The sequence below is a fragment of the Triturus cristatus genome, chromosome 1_2 (assembly GCF_964204655.1).
Source record: "Triturus cristatus chromosome 1_2, aTriCri1.1, whole genome shotgun sequence".
In the NCBI taxonomy this organism is placed as follows: Eukaryota; Metazoa; Chordata; class Amphibia; order Caudata; family Salamandridae; genus Triturus; species Triturus cristatus.
This window is the reverse complement of record NC_140580.1, coordinates 586,481,783-586,500,736: the sequence shown is the minus strand read 5'-3', so window position 1 is coordinate 586,500,736 and position 18,954 is coordinate 586,481,783. Positions and strand designations below refer to the sequence as shown.

The 18,954-nt window shown below is 46.7% G+C and overlaps 1 protein-coding gene and 1 long non-coding RNA gene across 2 annotated transcripts in view; one reads left to right on the top strand and one right to left on the bottom strand.

The window, feature by feature from the left end:
- LOC146867690 (uncharacterized) overlaps positions 1 to 18,954 on the bottom strand; it is a 376,821-nt gene that overhangs the window by 354,621 nt on the left and 3,246 nt on the right. The window lies entirely within an intron of this gene.
- Positions 1,255 to 18,954, top strand: part of LOC146867689 (calcium homeostasis modulator protein 2-like) — a 66,282-nt gene continuing 48,582 nt past the window's right edge. Inside the window, exons 1-2 of the mRNA XM_085606698.1 lie at positions 1,255 to 1,555; positions 2,070 to 2,666. Of these exons, the coding sequence (XP_085462824.1) occupies positions 2,124 to 2,666 (543 nt within the window). The 5' untranslated portion in view covers positions 1,255 to 1,555; positions 2,070 to 2,123. The remainder of the gene's footprint in view (positions 1,556 to 2,069; positions 2,667 to 18,954) is intronic.

The window sequence follows — 18,954 nt, the reverse complement described above, 5'->3', positions numbered from 1 at the left end:
TGCTAGCTGCTTCTCTGGTCCTGTCAGTAAATCCCCGAATTCAAGTCTTCTAGGCAGTGCTGCAGCTGTGTCTGTGTTCCCAGTGGTAATTCCTCATTCTAAGTCCTCCAGAGAGTGTTGCTAGCTGCTTCTCTGGTCTCATTGGTATTTCCTCATTCTAAGTCCTCTGGACAGTGCTCCTAGCTGCTTACCTCGTACCAGTGGTAATTCCTCCATTCTAAGTCCTCTAGGCAACGCTGCAGCTATGTATCTGTTCCCAGTGATAATTCCTCATTCTTAGTCCTCTAGACAGTGCTGCAGCTGCGTCTCTGTTAATACATCCACTCAGTGGTGGCTGGCATGGATCAGAGGTGGCTAGGCGGTGTACAAAAAATGAAAAACAACACCTTATCACTGTGTCTCTCCTCCGTCTCTCCTCCACGTCAGGTCGGAACAGGAAGAACCCGGTTTCCCCTAAGCCTTGCAGCGTTGTGATTGGTCTGAGTGCCATGGTTCGGCGTTCAGATAGGGACTGGAAAACTGGTGTTCTCCACCCAGGCTGTAATGCAGCCTGGGTGGATAACATGCAAAGTGCACATGATGGTTTGGCCAGCCCAAGACAGACAGAAAAAGACAGAAAAAACATTCACGCACAGTTACATAGTGCCCACCACTCCCCCCCTGCTCTGTGAGCAGAGCAGCCCCGCCCCACAAACCTGCCGCAGCAAGGAAAAAGAAAATGATAGCATCGAGCTATTATGGTTTTGTTTTTCCTTTATTTACGCTGCTGAAAAGCAGTGGGGCGACGCACTTTTGCCTTAGCGGAGGAGCCGCCACTGCCCCCAGTACACTCCAAACCAAAACACATAGATAAAAGACATCGTCATTTTCAACGCCAATAGCTCTAACTCTAAAAAATGTGAGACCTATTGCATTGCAAATGCTTGTTTTTCCATTTCCAACAGTAAGGCAACTTGAGTTCCGCGAGACAGACAGCTGCGGTTACTTAGTGTGGTGATCGCCGGGTTTTAGCAGCTCATTTGAAATCACTTTGAATTGTGGTACTCGCAGCTGCTATATGCTTCCCTTTAGCACCAGGGCTCCCGCAGCACAATGCAGCGATTGTGTAAATTAGCTGCAAGTAATTTCAGGGTAGCACTCGAGGTCTGTGAGTTGCAGATTGTGGGAAACTGGTGCGTTTTAAATGGGTTTGATCGGCAGCGGGTCGGCCTGACTTCCTGCTACTAGCAGTCAGAGCTGCATCTTCAGCAGAACCCCCGTCAACACAAGCGAACCAGGCTGCACGCGAGCGAGCTGCTACATCGTTCAGCGCTGGGGGGAGGGGCTGGGAGGAGACAGTCCGAAGAAAGAAAGCGCCCCACCCCCCGAGGCGATATATTCAGGCGTTTCTTCGGATCGGCGGGCGAGTCACTGAATAGAAGTATTGTCTCAAGGGAGGGGGTGTTGTTTTCCAGGAATATATTTGTCAGTCTTGAGTTGTTTGTCAAACTCTAAGGACGGTCATTGTGGCTGTCATGTTTAACTGAAGATAACGGAAACTGGTGGTATGAGCCTGGTAAGGTCCCGATTTACAGTCCGGTCGCTTATATTTTCTGAAGGGGGAATATTTTGTTGACGAGAGTATGTTTATGAATGCACTGAATGCTTACCCCCCATCTACTCATTGTAATATTGCTAAACAAAAAGGAGGCCAGGTATAGTGAGCAGTGGCATGCATTTCCCTAGCAACGTACACGACGTTTCCTTTACGTGGGAGTGTCCCTCTTCGATGCTGATATTCCGATATGATCAATCGTTCTTGGTGATGTATCTCACATTGCCGCGGGTGTCAATGGGTTACGTGCGCATCTATAGATTAATGTTGATTTGGCACAAAGCAGTGCCCCATTGTCTGTTTTATACTCGTTAAACCATTTAAAGGAAATCCCGTTGGTGGCATTTTGAGCTTGTGTGCATTTACCAGGGTGCAGGAAATGTAGTTGGCAGAAATCGACCGAAGTCACAAAATAATATGCCAAATGCATGCATGATACGCTTTTTTAAATAATTGTTTTCTTTCTTTGTTTCAGATATCTCTCCTTTTATACACTGGATATTGGTACAGGTAACACCATAAGTAAGACATGTCTTCTGTGATTTCGGAAAATCTCAAATTCCTCGCCTTGATTTTTAAGAACAAAGATGTGGTCATTTTTAACAGCCTGGTGGCTTTGGGTACTCTAGGCAGCCAACAACTGTACTCATTCCTTGCCTTCAACTGCCCCTGTGCGAAAGAGAGAAACTACCTCTATGGACTGGCAGCCATTGGAGTTCCTGTACTGGCACTGTTCCTTGGCGGTGTGATTCTAAACAACCACACCTGGAACCTAGTGGCAGAATGTCGGCGGAGATGGTTCAAAAACTGCACCGCTCCCAGCAATTTCCTACTGTTCGGGTCCATTATCGGACAGGCCGTTGTGGCCCCAATCACCTGGTCTGTCATTTCACTGCTCCAAGGTGAAGCCTATGTCTGCGCCCTGAGCGAATTTGTCGACCCTTCCACCTTGCCAAATTTTCCATCTGGTAATGGCCCAGAGACAATGGCGAAGTTTCCTTGTAAGGAAATCCCTGCTGAAGTAGTACAATTTAAGGAGGAAGTTATTCGAAGGTTAAAATTTGAATCTCAGGTAATACATTTTCTATTTGTCTTTTAAAGTCTGCATTGGTGTAAAGGCCTTTCGACTCAAATAGCTTCACCGCATTCTATAATAACTTAATACTCTGACTTAGTTTCTTCTTCAGATCCATTCGTAATTTATGGCAGTAAAGCCCACCATGTTTTGAAACTATGCATGTCCTTGCCCTTGTTTCTCTATAATGTGCTATTGTAGCAGGTAATATGCCTCTGGAGTCACAACATATCTTAAACACCCTATAACTGAAAGTCAATGTAGAATAATTGTATTTGTATTCCACCTTTATCATAATTTCCCGCCTGAAAGAGTTGTGGGGAAAGTAGAGCCCTTTAAAGTGTTTTGTTATCAAGTATATAGTCCTGGGGCCGTATTAGACAAGTGGCCTATGGGTAGAACAGGTGTGTGTGCCTGCTTTCAGCTCTCCCGGGGTCCTTTGTTTTTACAGAAGGGACCACAGACATTTGTGCGGTCCCTTGTGGTTTGTTTGTGTGCCAGCATGATCTGAAGGTGGCATTTCCTCATTGCATGGGGGCATGGCTCCATGCAAATGAAGCACCACTTTGCCGCTGTTCATTCAGACTTTTTAGATCGCTTAGGCAGCGCTTGCGCTATCTCTTCGAAACATGCTGTATTCAGAATATGGGCTCTAAGCTCCGCCCATGTTCCACCCATGTTTTTAATTGGCTCCTTTGACTGTCTTTTGGAAATACTTTTTTTTTCTTTAGCTAATTTCTTTAGTAGTCCCTCCTTTTCTACTGTTGTAACCTCCCATTAGGACTGCTGTTACATGTGACCTTAGTCTGTATGTTTCATTTAGAGTGTCTGAGCACTCTTTTGGTTTCGTCGTCGTGGCTGGTGATGCAGGCACGACAGCTACGCACTTCCCCTACACGTTGTTTCTGTAACTGAAGTCTTGTTTAGGTCTCGCCTACGCAGCGCGCATGCGCTGCCTAAGAGGGGCGCGCATGCGCTGCATAAGAGGGGACCTTTTGGAATCGATCAGGATTTTTCCAAAAAGCGTGCACGTTTTGCATTGCTTTTTATTTCAGTGCATGCACGTTTGGCGTTTCCCTTGCTGGAGCGAGATTTGGCACCATCTGTTTGTAATTATCTTGAAAACAGATGGTGCCCCTGCTCGCTCCCGCAAGGGAAACGCTGTGTGTCTGGTCCACCCCGTCTTCTCCGTACACACCCTGATCAAAATAGCTGAAATCGGAGGCGAGTAGATGGAGGAAATCTGCGAGGAGGCGCTGATGTTGAAAAATCTGCTTGCCTTTTAAATTGAGTGCTCTTCGGAATGATGGACGTCCCGCCCACTGCGTGCAACAGACCATCAATCCAATAGGAATCAGCAATAAAAGACGAAGACAATAAAAGTCACTCTGCAGCTGGTCATTTGTGAAAAAGTTAAACATGTTGACTCGGAAACGTTTCTACGCAATTTGTCGCTATGTACAAAGAAACCATGTGTAGCATAGACATGGTATTAGTAATACAACGTCTACTTATAACTGTTTATTTAATGTACATGGTAAATAACTCTACAAGACAAACAAACATTTCTATTCAAATTTTGCGAGATTTAGGCTAGTTTAGTTGTTTTGGACGGACCGGTTGCCCAGTAATTATCGGTTCACCTTTGCGCTACAAGATGGCCGCCGCGTTTGATGCTGCCTCTAGGATTGTAGGTCGGCGATGGTGTTTTTCCGCAAGACCTGCCCTCCTGTCTCTGGTGTTTACAGTAGTGCAGGTGGTATCCCTCTGCCTGCCTGTGGGAGGCGACCTCCTTCCTTGTCTCATTGTGATGGTGGCAGCAGCGGGAGGAACAGCAGCATAATACACGCACACCAGGCAGCTCTGCCAGAAACCTCTGTGCTGGTCTCCAAGACTGTGTTAAGTTTAAACTCGTTCACTGTGATGGTTTTACTCTCAAGTTGTTCCTATCGTTTTCCCCTGCATTTACTTACACCTCACAATTAAACCGAGTCTTGAAAGTTGTTTTAGACCCGCTTGGTTGGTCGAATGCAAACTTTTTATTTTTGTGAGGGGAACATTGTTTTGAAAGAACCATGGCTTACTGAAGACTCTCCACTGTTTATCTTTGCTTGGTCCAATTTTGCATGGCTCTCGTCTTTACGCACGAGTCTCTTATAGATTAAGAGTATCACACCTTGCAGAAGCAGTGTGTCATTGTCTTATTTGACTTGCACATCAGCTATAATGCTATACAACATAGCCAAAACTTCAGGATAGACACATAAGGTCCCAAAACCGAGACCTATTGGCTATGCCAATGCTTGTTTTCATTTTCTGTTGATTAGTGTGTGCAGTTTAGTAAGTGTGCCTGCATTAAAACATTATCTTTTTATTTTTGTAGCGCCCATGCCACGCTTTAACTTTAACAATGGCGGCACCGTATTCCACTTTTAAAACATCTGTTTATTTTTTGCAGCGCGCCATGCAGCGATCTAACTTTAACAATTAAACAAGAGAAAGGTGTCCTATCCGTCACATTTATCTGCTGTTAAAATGATTTAACAGACTAAAGACCATTAACTAAATTAAACTGGACTTGACGCATATATTTGCTAAGTCATTCGCTTTTAAGGAGAGACGTAAAACCATATTATTTCTTAAGTCAAACACAAGTGGATATGTATGAATTAGTATACGTTTTGGCGATACATGTAACAACACATGAAAAAAAGGATGAAACCTAAATCAACATTGTGATGTGGCGGTACAACAATACATAGTGACAACAATAACCAACAGTGGTTGTGTGTGATAAAGCCAGTCAAAGTTCATGATACAATAGCAGCAACATGACAGTCATTAACCGTCTAATTGTCTTCTACATTTTCAGCACTGCTAAACACAGGGAAGAAGCTGTTATGCCTAGTAGTTAAAAGTTTTAGAACATTTCAAATAGAACAAATTTAATTAAATGAAAACAGTCCCTGCGTTGTGTAGTGCCGACGCGTTTCGATTCCCAAAATTATTTACGGGATTCTCTTCAGGGCGTGAACTGGGTTATCCAAAAAGAAAGGGTTGTGAAATATTAAGAAGAGGAAATTGATCTCTATGTCTCCTATGTAAAAAGCGTAAAAGTTGATCTCTTCTAAAAGTAACTGTTCATAAGAGAAAAACTTTCCTACCGCGTGATCCTCTGGGGCAGAGGAAGTTGCGAAAGGCTCAGTCTGTAATAAAGAATTAGGCTTGTATCATTGTATTTGCCGATGATATTTGAAACACATTGTTGTCAGGGATGAGAAGGTGTAACTTACTTTTAACGAGTCTTTGAATGTTTTTGTTTGTTAGTTGAAACTGACTGCTTGCATGCAAGTTCCAAGTTCAGTTTGGATCAAGGGCCTCCTGTGTAACAAATCAGAACAATGTAACTATGGAAGGGCTGTGAAAGGGTCCGCCAGTGTATATTTAACGCTTTGTGAAAAATGAAGCTCACTTAGTTTATAGATCTTACTGGCGTGTTTCGAGTCTGCTTCTCGTTGCGCTGTAAGAAGAAAAAGGAATGTCAATTTCAAACGCGTCTGGATGCTGTGGCAAAAAACGCTGAAAGTCAGTTCAAGAAGGCGAGGAGCATAATCCGATCTTGTTTTCTCTTTGAAAATGCGTGTCACTTCCGGGCATCAGCCTTTAAGAAGCCTCTCCCGATCAGATGCATTCTGGTAAAGTGAGTTAACAACTATACTTGTTGGTTAAAACGGCCTCACATAGTGGCCAGAGGAGAGTCTCCGCTGCATTTTTGGAAACAGCACAGGGCAGTGTGCCTGGTATAATTATCATGATGAATACAGAACACTGTTGTAGATTCCTTCATGGGCTTGCCAGATAAAATGGGCTTCATTCTAGATAATTAAGTTCCGATATGAATGGACCAACAGTTTCAGTGTCTACCCAGTTCCGACATTTCATTAGGCCCTTTCGTGATGCTATTAAATATTGCAATCATATATGCCTCATTTCTAAGTAGCATTGAATCAGTGTCACCACCCCTTGGTGAGGGATTGATGACCGATAGAACAGTCCATTTGAAATCAAGATCGCCATGTTTGGAATCAATGAAATGGTTGACCATTGGAGCTGATGTTACTTTATTCTTGATCCATGATCGATGTACTATACGTTGTCGAATCTCCTGGGAAGTTTTTCCAATGTAGATTTTTGGACAGGGACAAATGATCGCATATATAAAATTTTTGGTCTTGCAATTAGAAAATGGCTTTCTTGTCCACTTAATGTTGTCATGTGCAAATTCGATGTCAACCACTGCGTTGCTACAGCTTGTATAGGTACCACATTTATGTTGACCCTGCAGTCCTTGTCTTTTCCGGAAAGGGGTAGCTCTGCTCGTACTTTAACTTTAACAATGGCAGCCATGCACCTTCTTTTTGTTCTGCATGGCTAGCCATATTAAACTTGTAAAACATTATCTGTTTACTGTTTATTTTTTGCAGCCCCGCGCTTTAACTTTAACAAGCCTGACTCCTGCCGGCTACGGCGATCCATTCGTGCCAACGCTGACTGAGCCAAGTATTACAACCAGCAGCCCTTTCTCGCAATTGAAGCGATGCTTTGCACCCCTACCTTGGACCCTTCCAACATCATTTAAGTTTCTACAGGTCCTTCTCCGAATCGCCTTGGACCGAGCCCTCCTTTTGACTCTTGACACTGCAATATAAATAAACCGTAACCTGATCCTGATAATGGCCTAACACTTCTGCAGGCTGATACGCTTCGACTTCCACAGCAGAACTCATGGCGCCCCCATTTACGGATACCCCTTTCATTTCATTTCTGTATTCGTGTACCATTAACTGCTTGGATATCCTAAATATGTAAAGATTTTTAAATCCCACTTGTTTCTTGTTGCGCCTGCCACCATCGCTCTATATACCACGTCACAAGTCACTTGCACCGTCACAATCCTTCACGAGCACTTGTGCACAGTATTTTGTAGGTTACATGCCATTCAATGCTTGTACATATGAAGTTCAATATGTCCAACATGTTTATTGATTGAAATACAATTTATTTTCACAAGAAAATGTCTCCTTGGTCTCTCCTCTTTGGATTTTTTTCTTCGCAACTAATTGTGCCACATGTATTTGACCTGCAAATCATACCCTTGTTTAAGATACTGTTGTTTGTTACAGATTACTGCCCTAGTCTCCTTAGGGTATATGGGCTACCTCCTGTAGTCTGATACTGCTTAACTTTAACAATGGCGGCCGCGCTCCTTTTTTTTACTAAATATACTCTGCTCAGAGGTAAATTGTTAAACTGGGGCCCTTTAAAAAACAAAAAAACATAATTGCTCCATTTTTTTAAGGTCGCAGCATGTTTTAATGTACATTGTATGTAGAAAAAGCGCTGTACATTAACACCAGTTGCCATGAAGGACTTGTTTTTTGTTTCCGATGGGCTTTAGCTTCGCCCATCACTTACTCTCCCTGTGCCGTCCCTAAATCATCACTCCGCTGCAAACAAACAAAAATAAAAATCATTGTTATTTAAAACGCCAATAGCAATGGTTTGAGATTATTAGTGTAATAGGTATGGATATCCGACGATATCCGTATTCTTAAGTTATTAAAGTGTTTGTATTGTACTCTAAGGGCCAGATGTATTAATAAACCATTTTGCGATTCCCTAATTGCGAATCCTTGCGATTCGCAATTAGGGTAATCATAAAACGGCATGTATGAAAGTGTATTGAACACTTTCTGCGATTCCTAATGGGTCGCAAATGACCCACCTCATGAATATTAATGAGGTAGGTCGCAATATGCTACCCATTATGAATCGCAAAAATCACAGGTATGGTGGCCTGCTGAGATCAGCAGACTACCATGTCTGTGGTTGCTTTTTAATAAAGCAATCTTTTTTTTTTTTTGTAAAGGAAAACTGGATGCTCAACAAAAAATAAATGAAAAGTTTTCTTTTAATTTTTTAAGAGCAGGCAGTGGTCCGTGGGACCACTGCCTGATCTTCAAAAAATGCTTTTACAAACAGCCGTTTGCGAACACAAAATTGCTTGTTACATGTGTCCCTAAGCAGCAAGGGAAGCAATCTGCTTGGTTTCTATCATCTTATGGGGAACAGTAAAGATTTATCCCAGTTGATGCCCTTTCCTTTTCATACGTTATGTCTATTTGTAAAGCTTGCTAATCTCCTTTGAGGGTATCCATGCACTTGAGCAGGGGTGTGGGTGTAAGTTCCCCGTAGAGTTATCCCAGGAGCCAGGTTTTCAACTTCTTTCAGAACTCCAGAATTGAGGAGGAGGCTCTGATGTGTAGTGAAAGGTTGTTCCTTGTTTTGAGTGTGATGTAGGAGAACAAGCAACCTCCTGCTCTGCTTTTGTGAATGCATGGGTGTTTGCTAGTGAGATTGAGGCTGAGCGTAGGTTCTGGCAGGGTGGTGAAAGTGTATGCGACTGTTCAGGCTGGCCCAGTGCTGTGCAAGGCTTTGTATGTGTACGTGAGGAGTGTAAACTGGCTGCCTTTGTGAATGGGGAGCCAATGGAGCTTTCTGAGGTGGGGTGAGATGTGAGTGTTGTGAGTTTTTTATTCGGTCAGGTGACCGTCTTGGTTGGTCATGGGCAGGCTTACGATGCAATTGATGTGGTCTGGTTGGTGTGAGAAATTGCTGTAGATGTATGCGATTTTGCTGTAGAAGAAGTTTGATAGGTTATTTCAGGGTTCTTGGGAGGGGTGATGTTGTTTACTGAGACCAAGGGCGTGGTGAAGTCCTTGATGATTGAGAAGCTCTCCTTGCTGCTGTTGAATCTCCCTTTAATGCGTTCAGCTAGCGCGGTTTTCTTGGCGTTTTTCAGTTGCTGGTGGTAGATTATGAGTGCAGCTTTGTAGGTTGTTCTGTTGGTGTTTTCGTGCCCGACTCTATTTTTATTCTAGCTGTTTGCAGTGTCATTTGGAGTCTTGAAGGTCCTCTGCGCAGCTGTGGCTCCTCCGCTAAGGTAGAGGAGCGTCACCCCACAGTATAAATATAATGATAATAACACCATGTTATTTTTATTTTATTTTTCAGTACTGGCTCTGTTGGTGCGGAGCAGGGTAGGGCTAGGCTGCTCACAGAGCAGGAGTGGTGGGCACTTTCTAAGTGCTTATGACGGATTGGCCGGCCTTCTCGGGCCGGTCATACAGTCATGTGCACTTAGCATGTTCTCCACCCGGCTGTATTGCACAGCTGGGTGGAGAACATACACAGGCTCCCACTACCGGTCTGAGCACCGAACCAGGCCGCTCAGACCAATCACGATGCTGCTGTCATGCTGATGGCGGCAGCGTTGTGATTGGCTTAGGGGAGTCTGGGAGCCTGTGTGCTTCCTGCTTTGTCCGCAGAGGGCAGCAGGTAAGTCAAGTGGTTTTTTTGTTTCCTTTTTATTTCTTTTTTTTTTAACACCCCCCACCCCTCACCCGTCCACTACTGCCAAATAGCAGCTTCATACGGCCTCTGAGTACCAACTCATATGCATCAAATATTTGTTTATGCCTGACAGGGGATTCCCATGGGCTTGCTATGGATATCAGCATGTCGTTCGAGTACAGCAAAATGTATTTAACCTATATCCACCCTCTTATTTGAACATTCCTTCTAATCCACTATGCCAATGGCTCTATCACAAAGGCAACTAGCACAGTGACAGAGAGCAACTATGCATTGTCTTCAACAAGTAGGAAAGGCCCTGGACTGGGCACCATTGAGACTCTTTGGTTTGTTGTACAATCTGACCAGGACAGGAGGCGGGCGCCAAACCCCATCCTTTTCCGTTTCTGAAACCGAAATTACCAGTCTACTGAGTCAAATGCTTTCGATGCATCTAAGGATGCCACTGAAATTGTGGCCCAGTCAATGACCTTGCGATGGCCAGTTCATTGAAAGACCTTCCTAGATTGAGCTTAGTGGATCTTTGAGATATAAATCCTGATTGGTTTGAGTGGACCAGGTCAGTGTGCACTGGGGCCAGTCTAGTGGCAGAAATTGTGGCCATTGTTTTTATCTTGCTATTTAGTAGTGATTTGGGGCAATAGAATGTAAATTCTTTTCTAGGCTTCCCCTCCCTCTATACGAAAAATGTTGTTGCAGTTCTCAGGTCTGCTGGAAAACTTTCCTCTTGAGAGAGGCATGAAAACATTTTTTAAAGTAGTTTGGTTGTTATCGCAGCCATTTTCTTGTGGGCAACTAGAGCCAACCCATTAGGGCCTGGCGTTTTGTTTGTTTGCAGGTGTGTTAATTCTATGCCACCATCATACACTGTACTCAAATCTTCCAATTCCAACCTCTGTTCTTTGTCCAGCAATTGTGCAGGAAAGTTATATATGAATTCATTTACTTCCTTGGCTCACATGTCATTTTTGATTTTTAGAAGGTCTGGAATTAATCTATGAAAACTTCCTCTCCACCTATGTTTCCTTCCACCTCCCTTGTCATAGGTCTGGACCTGTATATCCGACACATGTCTCTAGAGTTCCCTATTTAAATTGTATTTAAATATATCTATATCTATATATATATATATATATATATATATATATATATATATATATATATATATATATATATATATATATATATATATCAAAGATTGCAGGGTTGTTATAGTTGGGCTCAGATTTCACTCCTACAAAACCATAGAAATTCAGCAGTTATAGTTACCTGAACTAACTAAAACGTATGCCCCCGCAATGCACTGCTTATCACCTCACGTATTACATAACTCAAGACATGGTTAGTGATATCACTGATGACATCTCAAATTGCATCACTGATGACATCATCCACAGCACCATTCACACCCATTCACACTCCCATACAACATCTCATACACCCATTCACAGCTCCATACAAACACTCACACACCTACTCACTGATCCATACAGTCACTCACACATCAACACACCTGTGCAACCACTAACTCCTATATACAGCCACTCATTAACCTATTCTCTGACCAATACAGCCACCCACACATCCAGTTGTACAGACACTTACATGCACACTCATACACCCATACAGCATATCATACACTGAATTAGTCACCCATACAGCTACTCACACACGTAATCAATCACCCATACAGTCACTCACCCATACAATTACTCACACACCCACTCATATATATATACTAACACATGTACTCACTCACCAATACAGTCACTGACACAATCACATACTCTCCCATACAACCACCCACACACTCACCCATACTATCACTCACACACCTATTCACTCACCCATACAAACAATAACACACCTATTCATGCATCACTCATGTACCCTGTCAATCATCCTACAAACACTTATGTCCCTGCTGAGTCACCCATTCTGCCACTCATTTCCAACCACTGACACAGCCACACACTCACCCTTACAGCCACTCATTCACCCCTATCATGCACCATTAAGCCACTTACACACCCACTCACCCATACAGATACTCACACAGCCACTCACTTACTCATACACCCACAGACACACCCACTTGCTCACACATACAATTCACCCACCCACCCACTCACTCATGTATACAGTCTCTCATACACACTCACTCTTCTAAACACCAGATACACACCAATTTATTCACCCATACAAGCACTCCCAGAGCCACGTACCTTAATATATATGTTTTACACTCAGTAACTTTTAGAACACACTCACTGGATGATGTCATCAGTGATGTCATTTGAGATGTCATCAGCAAGCTCTACTTCATGAGGGTTATGGTAGCTATGATCAGCTCTGTGCAATTGGGCCTTGTTTTAGGCATTCTCTTACACTGCAAATCAAAGAGTTAAACCTTTAGCCTCAAAGACAGGTTCCATGTTAAGGATCACATTTTAAAACTAGTACATAATCTTTCCAGGGTGCAATCGAAGTAACACAGCCCTACATGATGCTTCTATTTAAAATACTTGTTGGTGTTGTGTGAATATATGTGGTACTTATCAGTTTATCAGGATTTTACTTTTATTCTAAAAGATGAATGTTGGACAGCTGTGTCAAACGTGCTTCTGAAAAACGCATGTTCACACGAACAAAATGGTGTGAACGCCTTTTTTTCCTTCTATTTGCCAATCTGAGTTGGATCAGTGAACACAAAAAAAGGTATGCCAGGTGGGGGGAAAGCAACAGATAGGGAAGGTGAATCAACACACAGCATAGCTGCCAACGTTTCAGATTGCTATGTGTGACATTTTCATAATTTCATTGTAATTATGAGTGACATTTTTACGACTGAGTGACACATTCTCACGATAACATCAAGCAATTTAGACGAGGTCAACATATAAATAATATAAGAAATTACACCCACTTGAGCAACAAGAAACTAAGAAGTCACTGAACCAAAATGCGCTAACAGCAGGCAGCTGGAAACGGAGCAGAGCAGAGTCAGGCCGCATCACTGTACAGTTCTCAGAATCAGTACACTACAGGCCAGGGGGAGCTGGCAGCTCAGAATTGAAGCAAGTTAGCTGAACTACTAAAACACAGATGCCATAGCAGCCTTCACCCACACTGGGCCCCCTGGATCCTCCTTAATGCCGGCAATCAACCAGTCAAGTCAGGATGCAGAGAATCAGTGTGTACTCCAGGGCCTCTCTGTCCCACGTGGTACCCGGCCCAAAACAGAAGGATGTGAGGCCCCAACATGAACAACACGGACCTCAGCTGTAATGCCTCTAAGCTGCAACAGCAGTAGACTCCTTGCTGTCAGCCCTGCCAAGTATCACGCATCATGTGTTAGACTAACGCTTTTCAGTGTGGTGGTCCGCATCACTGCACTGAAATGCAAAAGCACGCATAGTGGGCATAGCGCCTGCCTCTGCTGTCAAGCTGTTAAAGCGCTGATATGACTAAACTAAAGCTGGCTGGCAGCGCGCCGCTGAGTGCGCTCTATTCTCGCAGGCTTGGGGGCTGGCTGAGCTAATAGCTGATAACTCGCCGGCTGCTAATGCTTTATCAATGAAGGAATTGAAATTCCCGCTGCAGAGCAGCATTGTTCTGACTGACGTCACCAGGACTCAGGTTTCACAGTGAAAGGCTCCTTTTAGTTCTGGGGGATGTGACGTCACGTTGTCCTACTCTGGTGGCAGTTAAGCGTTTGGGAGACTGCCTGGCTAGGTTGCGTGACAGCCTGCTCGCACCCCAGCGGCCATAAATTAAAATCAATGATGACCCAACCCCATGGACTGAGGGGGCCGATGCAGCCCATTGCGCAGCTCTGCTCTGAGTGAGTCGGGAGGGCTTGGGGGGCGTGTTTGCCATTGCCAAGGGAATCGAGTGAGAAGTTGTGGACAAACTCTAAGGAGGCGGGCGGTCAGCCCATAAACCGAAATTCTGTGCTCTCCTCGCAATTAAGTGTGAGAACATCCGAGTGTCAAATTGTCTTTTTTACGCTTGCAGAGTAAATGGAGTGCATAAAACAGCACGTCCTCTGCACGTTCTTGCATCTTGACAGTTATTGGGAGATTAAGGGGGGAGAGGGGGGCAATCCGACACCAAACACTTTATTGTGTGTGAAAAAGGCCGCTTTATTGAAACAGGTGCATATCACAATTTTAACTCCTTGGCCACTGCCTTACAAAACTAACGCCTCGCTATACAATAACCTCCTGACCCCTTGTGTTTTCCCCCCACCCCTACGATCCCCCCATCATTTCCCCCATCCCCCAAAAATACAACATAACATTCCTAACCAACATATAACCCAATCCTACACCATGTAGCCTTTCCCAACTCCCAAACTCCCCTGACCGTAACCCCTACCTGCCTTTAATGCAACTGTAACTATCAAACCTCTAATCTAAACTTATCCAACCTGTCTACCCTTTACCTGTCCCTGGACCCACATTACCAAACCTCTAACAACAAACTCTAGCCAATCCCGGCCAACTGTCAACCACCCCGCTTGCACCTGCTCCAAGCGACAATACAACCAAACGCCCCTATGTACCTGTTCCAACAAATGCTGCCCCAAACCCGCAAAAATGCAACCCCAACACCCCCAGAACCCGGACCCCTAATCCCCACAACCCATAGGGAGGGAGGGTGGGAAAAAACTTTTAACTAGCGCACCCAGCCACCAGGTCACCAAGTCTAAAATGGTGGCTGGGATATCGCGCGTTTTACCTATATACCTCTTGGGCTACTGCCCCTGGATTTGGGCTACATTTGGGCTATCCCTCAAATGTAGCCCAATTTACTACAAAATGGCCGATCGGCCACGCCCCCCTCTCCCCCCTCCCAACCTGCCCGGGCGGCAGACCTCGCGGTGCTCGGCTGCCCCCCAGGCTCCCATTGGGAGATTAAGGGGGGAGAGGGGGGCAATCCGACACCAAACACTTTATTGTGTGTGAAAAAGGCCGCTTTATTGAAACAGGTGCATATCACAATTTTAACTCCTTGGCCACTGCCTTACAAAACTAACGCCTCGCTATACAATAACCTCCTGACCCCTTGTGTTTTCCCCCCACCCCTACGATCCCCCCATCATTTCCCCCATCCCCCAAAAATACAACATAACATTCCTAACCAACATATAACCCAATCCTACACCATGTAGCCTTTCCCAACTCCCAAACTCCCCTGACCGTAACCCCTACCTGCCTTTAATGCAACTGTAACTATCAAACCTCTAATCTAAACTTATCCAACCTGTCTACCCTTTACCTGTCCCTGGACCCACATTACCAAACCTCTAACAACAAACTCTAGCCAATCCCGGCCAACTGTCAACCACCCCGCCACCCAGGAAAAGAGGGGAAGTGTCGGCGACTGCGCCTCTTCCTCCCCTTTTCCTGCCCCCCCACGCACCGCGACCCCGCAGGACCTAACGCCTATAAACTCCCAACAGACGCGCTAACACTTCTCTCAACTCCAAAAGATACAGATCCATTCCCATCCTGGACAAGTGCACCCCGTCATCCCTGAACATCTCCCGTGCATCGTAACGAATGTCCCCGTGTGCCACGCGGTCAATCCCCAAATGCCGACAAAACCTCACCATCTCAGTATTAAGTTTTCGCCGCGCCTTATCTACCGCACCTGGGTTCACCGCCCCCCTCCAACTCCTCCGGGGGACGAACTCCGTCCACACAATCGAACAACCCGCCCATCGCTCTTTGATCAACGCCAGATCCTTCTTCATCGCCCGCATTAGTGCCAAACCAGTCTCCCTTACCATGTCGTTCTCCCCCAAATGAAGAACCAATACATCTGGGCACCGACCTGCCCTTAAGATCCCATTCAACACCGGCACCAGTTCCTTCCAACGCATCCCCCCCCTACCCCTCCACCCCACAGAGAACATATCTTTATTAAAACCCAACTGTTCCCCAAAATAACTCTCCTGCGCCTGCAATTGGGCCCTCCTCACGAACGAGTGCCCCACAATCCAGATAGACATTTCTCGGGCCAGGGGTCCCATAACCGAACCTGAAAAGAAAAACAAGAATGAAAACCTATCCACAACCTCTGAAAAAGCTCCACTGTCGTGTGTAAAGTCCCTCTTTTGCCTATTTTATAGTGGCGCCCCACCCCCCGGCTCGCTGCGCACATAACGCTGGTAGCAATTTGAAGACCATCTTCCCAACTTCATGATTTCGTCCCTGTCCCAGCCCCTCGCATGCGCCTCCGACGCTGCCCCGATGCGAAACGAGTGCGTGCCAAAACCCTTTTCCTCGACCCCCAGAGTCCTAAGCGCTTTCCTCAGTACTGCCAGCAATTGTGAAGCTTTAACGCCTCGCCCCTGCTGATGGGAGAAGACCAGTCCCCCCAGACCCCCAGCGCACGCCCTCCACCGCATACCCCAGCGGAACGGACACACCCCCGGGGATCGCCCTTTCCTCAACGTAACCCACTTCCCCCGACTCTTCTGGTCTGTCTTTGCCTTTCGCAGCCAAATGCTCACCACCCGATCCCCAAATGATACCTCCTCCCAGGTCAAACCCCGGTCCCCTTTCGACCCCAGCAGCTCCGATACCCGAAACGCCCCAAAAAACATCCAAGACATGAGTGTGGCGAACAGCAAGGCCTCCCCACCGTCCCAGCACACCGCTGGAAGAACCCCCATCACCCTACCTAAGAGTTCCCATGACAGAGGCCTCCGCACCCTGGCCACTCTCCCACATTCCCGCGCCCAGCCTTCCAAAATCCGCGCCCCTAGCTCCCCCGCGGATGGCGCATAACCCCACAACAGTTTACCGATGAACGCAACCCCCGCCAACTTGCCCACTATAGTCACCCTTGTCAAACCCTTCTCCACCAAATCCAGAATAAATTGCACCACGTCCTCCCGTCTCTCCGCCTCAGAAGCCCGCCATCTCGCCCCTGAGTGAACAAACTCCTCCCATGCCGCCCTGTATGCTAGTTTCGTTGACCGCGCCAATGAACCTAGAACCAGTTGTAGCATCCGGTATTGCCTACTTCCCAGAGTTGGTTCGGCATCCTGGTCGGGTTCACGTCCGCGTCCTTGGCGAGCCCACGGAATCTCCCCCACTGTGAACGAGACAAGGCATCCGCAATGTCATTGTCCACTCCTGGCACATGCACCGCGCGAAACGCAATATCATGCCTCAAACACCCCAGCACAAAAACCCGCAACAGCTTCAGCACCTGCGCATCCCGCGCCGACTGCCTGTTCACCACCTGTACCACTGCCATGTTGTCGATCCTGAACGTGACTTTTTTGTGGGCCAGCAAAACCCCCCACAGTGTGACTGCCACCACTAAGGGAAAGAATTCCAAAAACGCGATGCTCCTGCCTCCCGCTAACCAGTCCTCGGGCCAGGGCTCCGCACACCATCTCCCCTGCCAATACAGACCAAATCCCTTGCTCCCCGCTGCATCCGAGAAAATCTGTACGTCCCATACCATGTCCACTTCCCTCATCAAAGGCACCCCATTGAACTGGTGCAGGAAAAACTGCCACATGCGCAAGTCCTCTCTCACCCCTGCTGACAACCTCACATGATGGTGCGGAGGCCTCTGCCCCTCCAGTGCGCGCCCCAGTCGCCTGCAGAAAGTCCGCCCTACTCTGACCACCCTACAAGCAAAATTGAGATGTCCCAGCAACACCTGTATGTCCCTGACCGTCACCTTCTGTCGTGCCAACACCTCGGTCAGCAAACTCAACATGTTCCGTTTCTTTTCCTCCGGGAGGCGCGCCTCCATGCGTACCGAATCCAATTCAATACCAAGGAATGCCAGTGCCGTACTGGGGCCCTGCGTTTTTTCCGGGGCCAGCGGCACGCCCATGTCCCCCATGATCTCATGGAAGCTGTCCAGACCCTGCTGGCAGTCCGCGGAGTCTGAGGTGCCGACAAAGAAGAAGTCATCCAAGTAATGTGTGACACCTTGGTGACCCGTTCGTTCCGTAAACAACCATTGTAGGAACGTGCTGAAGCATTCAAAAAGTGCGCAGGACATGGAGCAGCCCATCGGCAATGCCTTGTCCACATACCAGTGACCGCCGAATTGTATGCCTAACAGATCCCAGTCATCTGGATGCACTGGCAGCAACCGGAAAGCTGACTTGATGTCGCACTTTGCCATCTGTGCCGCTGCGCCCGCGGACACCACCAGTGCCATGGCCACGTCAACCGATGAATAGGACACAGTGGCCGCGCTGTCTGCAATAAAATCATTGACCGACCCACCTTCTGGCCATGACAAATGCTGAATGAGGCGAAACTGGCCCACCTCCTTTTTAGGTACCACACCAATGGGCGACACAATCAGATTGGGCAAAGGCCACTCGTCAAATGGTCCCGCCATGCGGCCCTCCTGTACCTCCTTGTCTAGTTTTGCCTGTACCACTTGTGGATGCTCCCTCGCTGATCGCAAATTATCTGCCCATCTCCGGACCCTCGGCCCCTCGTACCCCAATCTGAACCCCTCTTTGAACCCCAATCTCAGTGTTTCCGCCGCCGCCCTGTCCGGATAGGCCCCCAACGCCCCCACCAACTGCTCTACCCTAACCGGAGTATGAGCCCTTTGCCCCAGCCCCTCTCGCCCCCCTCCCTCCCCCTCCCTGCTGTGACTGCTGCTGGGCTCCAGCCTTAGGGGCTCCCGACTGCCAATGCTGCCCGCTCTGGCCCGGACCTTGTGTCCCCCAACACTTGACCAGCGGGTGTCGCTTGCCGCAGCCTGAGCATTCGTGCCGAAACTTACAATATTCTCTCGTGCATAGGCCCTTGTTAAAGTCCCAGCAAGCCCCTTTGTCTCCCGTCGTCCCTCT